Source organism: Anastrepha obliqua, chromosome 6 (genome assembly GCF_027943255.1).
Source record: "Anastrepha obliqua isolate idAnaObli1 chromosome 6, idAnaObli1_1.0, whole genome shotgun sequence".
In the NCBI taxonomy this organism is placed as follows: domain Eukaryota; kingdom Metazoa; phylum Arthropoda; class Insecta; order Diptera; family Tephritidae; genus Anastrepha; species Anastrepha obliqua.
The window spans coordinates 57,014,421-57,024,860 of record NC_072897.1 but is presented as its reverse complement, the minus strand read 5'-3'; the positions used below and the strand labels follow the sequence as shown (position 1 = coordinate 57,024,860).

Below are 10,440 nucleotides of genomic sequence, written 5' to 3'. Positions count from 1 at the left end.
CTGATGCAACTGGATATCAAAAACTTACCTCAAGTGGACCAATTCATTCGAAAATGAGAATAAAATATATCCTCGGGAAACGATTTTATTGTTTCAAAAAAAGACTTATTTTTGGGTATTTTCCGTTTTGATATATAACTTTTGACAAGATATGTCCTTCTTTTAAGCTTTACACGCTTTTTTTTCTTAAATTTAATAAAAGACTATCGGTTTTTTCCTCACATACATCGTCCATGACCAAACTTAGTAACAATTCCATTTTACTGCATAGCGCGTTCATAAGTGCAACAAATCTATTTGCAATTTTTCAACAAATCTATCACTTGCATGAACTGTCACATTGACAGTGCTGCCAGCGATTTGGACCTTTCCAACCTGGCCAACCAAGTATTTCAAATGCAATTAAAAAATTACTTGCTATGTAAGAAATCAAAAGAATACTTTGTAAATATTTGTTATATTAGTTTCATAATTATTAATTTCGTTAAAATTCAACTGTAACTTTCATACATTTCTAGCAATTTAATGGTTTCTTGTGTTGATAATTTAATTTTACTAAACTTTTTAATATTAAATATCATAAAATTTGTATTTTAGTTTTGAATTAAAATCTGAAATGTCTGTTCTGAATTTTGTAATTTGTAAATAAATAAATAAATATTGTTTATATTAGCAGTAAGTCAATAGTCAGTAAGAATCTTTAGGTTTTTTGACTAAATTAAATAAAGAAAAAAAAAAATAAGATGGACGATGGCGATCAATGATTACACGTTACCTGCAGGGCTTGATGAACTGTTACAACAACAACACTTATTGAATATCAGAACAAATAGTTCTTAAAATTTCATTTTCTTTATTTTATGTCATGTTACCATAATTTATTATATTATATTATTTCTGTATTCTATTAATAATTATTTTTATTATATTAATATATATTTAACAAAGGCGGATCATAAAACATTTATATTTAAATGAGCAGTATGAATAACTGTCGATAAGTGTATGAATAGAATTGCAAACTTCCTATGAACTCAATCAAGAACTACGTATGGTAACACAGTGAGCAGTTCATCATTGTAAGAACGCAATTGAAGAACTTGATGCCATTCCTTAAATTGCTGAATTCGGGCACAGTTATTGCCGTCGTCATCATCTACATCCTCGTCGACAGCGCGTAGGCCTGTGCGATATTCTTTGTATGGCAGCATTTGTTGTGCAGTTTTTCCGTAGTTTTCACAGCTCATATTGAAACTTATATCAGCCTTATAAGCAGCATTAGGTTCAGTTTGAGTACTAGCAAGATTAATGCCATTTCTATTATCATCTTCGCCAATGATCAATGATTTTGTACCGTCAATACTAACACAACCATCAGTATTAACATCATATTCATCATTGTTTGAATAATTTTCTTCCTGCCGCTGATCCACCTCATTACAACTCGCGCTTTGTTTATTACGATTAACATGTGTTACTAAACTATCATCATTAATATATCTAATAAAATTAATGTTATTACTGTTTTTATTATAAAGGTTATTATAATCATCACAATTTTTATTTAGGAGCTTTTGCTCCTGCTGTTGTGCTGCGTCAACGACAGCAGGGCCAACGACTACATTATCGAATATCATATGACTGTCTTTATCGTCATTGTTCATACGCTCGTCATGGGTTTGTATATCCAGCTTATCTACGGTGTAATAGATATTGTTAAACGAGTGTAATAGCCAGTTATTTGCCAAAGGCAATTCTTCGTTGATATTATCTTCAATGTTTTCATCAGCGTTATCTGAAGTCGCATGACTATTTTGTTCGTTGGAGTTAGATATATTTACAGTCGGGGAAGGTTCAGAGGTAACTTCGTTGACTTCACTTTTGTCTTTTTTTTTGAACTCATTCACTACATCCTCATCATAATTTTTAATTTTGATCTTTGCTGATTCAATTAAGTGATCGTTAAAATCATAGCCACTACAGGACTTCAACGAGTTTGCTTGATTTACCATGAACAATTCATAAATAGAACTTGAATAAGTAGAGCAAGATGATATCGATGAACTACGATTCCGCTGCTGGCGGACACTAATATCACTTCTTGTTTCCCAAGACTCAATATTATCGGTTTCTAATTTAATATCAATTTGAGAATGTGTTTGAAGAGGATAGTTTTCTTTTTTCCCCCAATTTGAGTCTTTTGTCACAAATTCATAGTCATCATATTCGCTATCTTCCACACAACTTGAACTGCAACTGCTGATATTGAGAAGGCTTGTTTTAGCGCCATCGTGATCACTAACAATAAGCTCATATGGAAAAAATAGCTCGCGATGCAGTTTTATAGCTTTCGAACTTGACATGGCACCTTTATCAACCTTCCTTATTTTGCGTCTTCGACGATACTTTCTACATTTCTTATGGAAATAATTTGCAGCGGATTGAGGAAAATCAAGGGATAATACGGATGTTAAACTTTCAGTATCATCAAATTCAAAAGACCTTTTCGTTGAACGTGGTCCGACGTTCGGCATATCGTTAGTTACGCCCATAGCAGCTTGATTATGGGACAGAATTTCTTTAACACTACTAGCCAATGTAACGGAAGCTTCTAACGGTGGTGTGCTTTCCTCAACCTCTAAGTTTTTTACATTTGATGTGTTCATGACTATACCACCAACGGAATTCGAGGTATTGACAGAAGTGTTACATATCATTGGCGGCATTGTTATACTTAATGCATGGGAGCTATTTGTATTATTGTTAATGATGAAAGGCGACATGGTAGAGATGGAATTCGAAGGGGAATTAGTTTTACTTGGTGTTTTCTTGATAGTTAGTACAATGTGGTTGTTGCCTGTTGAAGGGGGAGAAATATCCCGTGTTACAACTTCATGAAAATCGCCGGTACAATCTTCACCGTCCTCATATTCGTTAAACTCTATATCAGCATCAACATCAGGGTCGCCATAGTCGCCATAGCCTACTTCTTGTTCATCAGTGTAATTGTTATCGGCCGAATTAGCGTCAAATTCGTCGCCAACACTAACCAAGGTAAATTGATTGCATGTTGAAACGTGGCTGCTAGCGCTCTTTATTGATTCACCATCTTCGCCGGCAACATCAACCAGAAGTGCTCGATCGTTTACTTGGTCAACAACAATTTCTTCATTCCCATCGCCATCGTGTAGAGTGTCAGCAGATTCGTCTTCATTTTCTTCGTCAGTACTATTTATGTTACTTCCACCTGAGATTTGCATTTGTGTCGCCACATCGCCACTTATTGCTATCTTGATTCGTTTTATTTTTGGTTGTTTATTATCTGGACCTATATCATCGCCATCTTTATTGTCTGCGGAGTAGCGTCGATTAAACTTCTTTCGTCTACGTTTTCGTTCCGTGCGTATATCTAGTAACTTCTGTTCCTGAAATTGGCGCCTCAACTTCAAGTTTATCGACTGTTGAGTTTGCTTTAAACTTGAGTTACTACTAATGCTACTGCGTCTGCTAGATATATTTTCCTCCACGTTCGCAGACGATATGTCGTTTTCTTTGATAGCATTTTGCAGTAAATTTGTATGGCATAGATTTCTAACAGGTCTACAACTAGTATCACTTATTAGGTTACTTGCGGAACCCAATTCACTGCTATATTGGCGTTGATTATTATTAGACAACGATAATGTAGTTGGGCTTAGGGAAATCTTGACAGCTGATTTTGAGCTGTAACCCAAATGGTCAGCAATTGCAAGCAGATTCTGACCATTTTGCGCACTTTCACTTAATTCATTTGAATGTGATAGAAACAGATCAGTGCCATGGCCGATTACATCGATTGTTATGTCTTTAAGGGTGACATTGTTATTATTTTTCCCTACAATTGCACAAGTTTCCACGTCGAAAGGCTTTATTACACTTAGCCTAGCATCCAGATTTGTTGATTGGACGCAAATATCTGTTAGCTCCTTGGATGTGATTTCTTCGGTATCGGGTATCAAATCTGTTCTATCATCGTTCCTTATGACACTGATACAAATTCTTTGTTTATCAGTCTTGTACTCTTCAGTTCTCTTATTTGCCTTTAGTTGTGGCTCTGCATTGCCAATGTTCTCGTATTCAGAAATCTTTAATGTAGTAACCTTCGTTTTATGGCATGTTTTATGATTGTGTGATGCTCTTCTTTTATTATTCGTTAACAATGAAAGAGCTACACCCAGAAAAGGTATAATATACCATTGTTCCATAGCAGTTACTGTCTTCTTCGATATAGAATTTCTGGTAAAACTTATATGACTTAAATCTTTCCTAATGCGTTCCATCACAAGAGAACCATACCTTGGTGCTACATTGCAACCATCTGTTATAACATATTCAGTTTTGGCATCAGCAGCCGCGGTAACTTTATCTAGCGTCATGTTGCGAGCAATGGTGTTATTTGAATTATCCCAATTACCGTTCACATTTGGTATGAAGCAATTATGTAAGGCATCAATGTGAAATTTTGTAATTTTTTGGGTTTGTATGTCGAAGCGCTGTTTTGCTATACATAGAGGATCCTCTTCTACTTCATACGTGGGAAATAAAAGCATGGGTATCTCCTCCCTCATTGTCTGGCTTGCTGCTTGTTCAATTGCCATTTTATTATAGAGAGGTTGTGGTGGCTGAATCTGTTCAAAATGCAAGTTATTTATATGTGACTCGGATTCTACTTCTATTTTAAGATTTTCTTGCATAATTCCTTTTTTCAAACTGGCAGCTGCAGCTTCAGCTTTCAACGTATGCAGTGGGTCGTCATCATCATCGAAATCTAAGTCAAATATAGATTTTTTGGGCTTCATCCTAGCTAAAGGAGGTGGCGATGTTGCCGGTGACTTCGGCTTCAATTCAGTTGTACCGCCAATAACAACATTCCTACTAACTGCGTCAAGCTTTATAATCGATTTATCATCTGTTTGTTCCAAAGGATCATGTTTAACATTTGTTTGCTCTACTACTCTGGTTGCAGCACATATTTCAATTTTCTGATTTTTAGCAGATTCTTGTAGGTTATTCTTTTCTGGCGATATTTCAGTTATTTTACAAGTGCACGGTATTAATCCTGTAGTACGCTTCAACTCAGTGGCAGTAATGTTTGGTACAGGCGGTAATTTCTTCAATATTTCAAGCAACTGCTTTTCAATGGCAGCAACTTGACTTGAGGTGTCACTAGGTTGCATATCGGTCATAAACGGCGAAATAGCATTCCCTTTCGCTGAAGAAGTCAATTGTGAATTGCTATTACTTTCAATGGATAAAGATCGCTTTATGTGCTTAGGGATTACAGAGCTATCCCGGGAAGGTTCCGAAGTGACCGTATCGCTAGTAGTCTCACCTTCGACTTTATGAAATAAAAAAAGTTATAGTCAAAATATTCATCCGAGTTGAAATTTTTACGTAAACGTATACAATATAAAATAGTTAATTTATTTTGAAATTACGACAATATTTACCTGCATTGGCATTAGTTAGGTATTTTTCAGGCGTAGAACGTGTGGCCACGGTAGACATAGTGGCATTTGTTGAACAGGCATCAAATGTATGGGGTGATTGCAGTGAGGGTTCTAATAAAAAAAAATTCAGAATTAGATAAATATTTGTATCTGCAACCGCAACAGCATTACATTTGTTCGCATTGTTTTAGAGATAGCAACACGGTTTTCTTTTCACAGAAGCGCTATGTATTAGGTGAAGTAAAAAGTTCAGAAAGCTTTCCGCTGGATGTACGAACGAATGTGTGTACGATGTATGAACGGGTTTTAAAGCGAAATATGAGATTATAAATTAGTTGGACCTGATAGTTCTGTTTAAAGTGTCACCGTGCTCTAAAATATAAAAGTTTCAAACAAAAGTTGAAAAGGGCTTATATAATTAACCATGAAGTATCTTTATCCAGTGATTCGTGGTAGTGGGCACTAAAAATTTAGTTAAACTTTTTTAAATTTGTGCGGCATTTCATGTAGAAGGATCAGTTGAATGCTGAACTCGGTATAGAGAAAACATTAGACTTCAGCGTAGAGAGGTAAATATAATGATTTCTTCGAACATTTGCATACTTCAATTAAATATGCTTTCTTTTTTATTTCAAGAGAAAAATCTGAAAACCAATTAGGTTCCGCCCTATGTTCTTACTATGTAGAAGCGATATAATTCCGCCCTATGCTCCGATTAGGAGCAATATAATATGCATTATGTTAATATTTTTCTTAAACAGTTTCCTCATTTTCAATTGAGAATGTCATCTACATGTAAAATTTATTAAATCGTTGCCGATTTTCGACAGGCAATAGACATTGAAAAATAGACTTCCTTAACATATTCAGGATCAATTTTTTTAAACACTAAGCCGAACGAGGGCTGGGAGCCACCAAAATAAATTTGTATGGGTACTCTCATTTTTTCGTCTTCGTCTGGCTCATCTTAGGCCCCGGAAACATGCTGTTTCGACAGGCTGGGTCCAGAGGAAGAGGGGTGTTAGTAGGTTTTAAAGGGCATGTGACAATGTAGTTAGTGGCGTGCGGGGTGCCTTCACATGCTGAACATATGTTTGGTATGTCGGGGTCAATTCTGGATAAGTAGGAGTGTAACCTGCTATAATATCCAGAACGTAATTGTGCCAGTTTTACGCGGGTCTCACGGGGAAGCTGAAGCTCTTCATCTGCTGTAGGTGGTGGTTGGACTCCGATTACGGCATTCAGTGGACTGGAGCTTAAGAAGGCGGTAACAGTTTCCTGATGAATGTCGTGTAATGTCTGTCTAAACACTGTCTGATCCAATAGATATCTGTTAGTTTTGTCCTGGATTTTGTCGACATAGTTTAGTAGGTGTCTCCTGACGTGCCTGGGATGCTGCTCTGGCTCAAGCAGGTGTCTGGAGGGGTGAAACCCGTGGTAACATCCCAGCAGAAACTGCTTGCTGAACAGTTTGTTATGCTCAATGGGAGCATTTGTGCCTCGCTGTGAAGGTGTTGAACAGGGGACATCAGAAGGAAACCGGACTATGTCCGAATGGCAGTGTTTTGGCATGTCTGAAGCTTTATCCACTGCGAATCACTGGTTCTAGGCGACCAGACATGGCAACCGGTTCTACGTTACCGGAATGACTCGGGTTCTTCCCGCCGAAGAGCTGCCGCCCCAGTAAACTAGCCCTGTCTAGTGTACCGTATCCCAACCCCAATATTTCGTCACAGGAGCAGTTCCTTGCAGCACGTTTGCTCCAAATATTTCTCTTCAGGGCTGGCGTCGAACCCAACCTGGGACCAGAGGTATTTTACTGCTGCATCTGCCACAAACGGCTTCACCTCAGTTAGGTGCAATACGTGCAACGGGTGGTGTCACCTTAAGCCCTGTTCAGGCCTTAAGACTCGTAGGGAGTGGTCCATAAGATATGTGGCCACGTGTTGCTCCCTCCATCATGCGGCCCCTGCCTCAACGGCGATACCGTCCTGACCACCAACCATAACTTAACGGTAAGGATCCCTCAGGCGCAACACAACTTTTCCACTGACCAACAACCTTCCTGCTCCTACCCCATAGTTCCTCGGAACCTGACAACAGTCAAGTGCAATTCTTGCAATGGCTGGTGTCATTCCGTGAGTGGACACACGACTACGTTGCCCCCTGCTGCAGAGCTCTGCACCCGCAACCGCCCCTGTGGCGCGACCACCCGTCAACATCAGGCCACAACTACTTTTGCGAAACGCACAACAGGACCTACGCAAACTACACCACGCGTCCCTCACCCCCCGAGTTACGACCACACCCCCGAGGAGTTTAAGACTCTTACAATTGAACTGCAATGGACTTACGAGTAAGATTGACTAGGTAGTCGACTTCATGAGCCGACATGGTATCAAGATAGCTGCGGGCCAAGAGACAAAACTGCACCCTGATCACCAGGGACGGCTACAATGTGCACAGAAAGGACCGCGTGCGAGACAACGGTGGTGGCCTAGCGTTCATAGTCCACCATATAGTGCAGTATCGCCTGATTGATGAAGGCATCGACCTCAGGGACACCTCCTTAGAATGTCAAGGGATAGCAGTCCGGTCAGACGATGCTGAGCTCGAAATTTACAATATTTACATACCCCCTGTCACCTGCTGCCCGGCAGGATATCACCCTGATCAGGGGTGAAAACCGATTGGTAGTAGGTGACTTTAATGCGCATCACGATCTCTTGCATTAAGGGGTAACACCACTGTACACGCGTAAAATAAACACGATTTTTAAAGAATTTTTTTGTATAGAAAGGAAGGGAAAACAATCACTCTGAGTAGGGGATTTAAAAAATATTTATTTTTGTGGAATTAACAAGCATTTGAAGGAAAACACTCTATTTTTGGACTAAAAAAACGGCACTTAAATAATTATAACAATCGTTTAAATTAATCTATCGAAAATCCCCTACGCTCTTCTCTTAAGAAGGTTATTATACAGACGTAGTGAAAAACCTGATTAAAACTATTTAAAATTGTTTGAGTTATGCTGCGTGCCAATTTCAGAAAACGTGTTTCGAGAAAAACGCGTTTAAAGTTTGGAAATTTGGAGAAGTCGTTAGGTAGTAGTCACTAACGCTTGGTTAAAAGCTTCAAATATTTATGAAATAAACTTCGGTAACATATAAAACTTTTTGTTCTGTATTTTAAAAGGTTCGAAGAATTTTTTAAGCTTATAAAAAAAAATCAATTTTTTGAAATTTCTACAGTGGTGTTACCCCTTAAAGAATGCCAAATGATCGTGGCGGACATCTATTGGCAAAGCAGATAGACGATTCGACATCCAGAACTGTAAACGACGACGCCCCCACTAGGGTAGTGGGCAATTGCAGCAGCTCGCCTGACATCACAATTGCAGCGCAGGTCTGATATATAGCATAACCTGCCGACCTATGCTATCGCTTGCATCAGACCACTTGCCCATTATCATCTCGAACGAGAAACCTGCCGACCTGGTTTCCGCGGATCACCGGTCATATATCAACTTTAACGAATCTGATTGGACCAGAGTCGCGGAATTTACTGAAGACACCATTCCCACCGATGTGCGCGTAGGCGAACGCGCATTCTGCAAGGTGATCACAGCCGCTGCGGCTCGCTTCATACCCGCTGGAAGGATCCGGGGCACACGTCTCAATTTTACAGCTGAAGCAGCTGTTCTAGCAAACGAGCGTGATCTCCTATGCCAGGCCGATCCCGGGGATCCTCGGATAAAGCATCCCAATTCGGAGATCCGGCAAATGGTAACCCAATATAAGCGGACCAAATAGGAAGAGCATCTGCAGGACGCAACTTAACCTCTGGTGCATAGCACCACCACGACACTCATCGTCATTCACACCCAGGTAAACCGCGGACTCAGTCGTCAGCGTATGAGACCAGGGAGACTCCTTCTGGTGACTGGGGGAGTTTCGAGACATAGAATTTGAACAGCAAGGGTGAAAGGACACCACCCTGTGGAACACCTTGCTTGATCTTCCTCAGTTTAGATGTTTGGTCACGAAAAATCACTGACGAGTGACAACAGCTCAGAAAGTTGGCGGGTCACCTCTTCAGCCCTGGCGGGAGTGTCGACTGATAAATATCATCTAGTAGCATGCAATGGCTGACTGTGTCGAAAGCCTTCATCGAGTCCAACGCTACTAGAACAGTCCTCTAGCAGGGGCGGTTTTGGTTAAGCCCGCGGTTTATCAGGGCGTTTATGACGGTAAGTTCTGTGGTGGTGCTATGCACTCGTAGGAAACCATGCTGATGGGGAAAGGAGAGTTATCGGCCGAAAAGATTCCCCTTGGTTGGCGGGTTTTCCCAGGTTTCAGTAGTGGGACCACTCTCCCTGCTTTCCACTTGCCAGGGATAATGAGAGTGGCCAGAGACAGATTAAAGACCCTTGTGAGAAATCCTTCTCCCAATGGTCCCAGGTGCTTCAGCATCAGTGTGTTCAGTCCGTCAGGGCAAATGACTTTCAGTTCTTGCTAATGGTCACTTGCAACAACCCTCTAAAACTAGAAGCACAAATTTGATATATTGTATGTTTCTGTCTAAACCCTTAGGTTATGTGGCAAAATGGGAAGGACAACGCCCTAAATAAATGAATTCTTACCGACCAGTTACAACTAATTAAGTAAATAACAAAAATAAATTCATTCTATACACAAGGAGTGTTAATCTGTGTTTACATAATTTGTAAACCAATTGAAAAAAAGTACATACAGGGGTCACACAATTTATTTGTACACTCACAGTTTATAAACAGATACACCTGATACTTAGCACAATTTATACAAAAGAACAAAATTTTAAAATATTCGTCAAAAATAACATTCTTATTCAATATTTAAGGAACAAAAACTTCTGTCAAGAATAGCCAATTTGTTTTTATTCTGTTTAAAGTTTATATTTTATAAAT

General features: G+C 39.3%; 1 protein-coding gene across 2 annotated transcripts in view; it reads right to left on the bottom strand.

Annotated features, from left to right (window-relative positions):
• Positions 1-850: 850 nt before the first annotated feature.
• Positions 851-10,440, bottom strand: part of LOC129249999 (mediator of RNA polymerase II transcription subunit 26) — a 93,390-nt gene continuing 83,800 nt past the window's right edge. For both annotated transcript variants that reach the window (XM_054889647.1, XM_054889648.1), the window contains exons 5-6: positions 5,490-5,600; positions 851-5,377 (exon numbers count right to left, since the gene is read on the bottom strand). In XM_054889647.1, the coding sequence (XP_054745622.1) occupies positions 1,035-5,377; positions 5,490-5,600 (4,454 nt within the window). In that variant the 3' untranslated portion in view covers positions 851-1,034. The remainder of the gene's footprint in view (positions 5,378-5,489; positions 5,601-10,440) is intronic.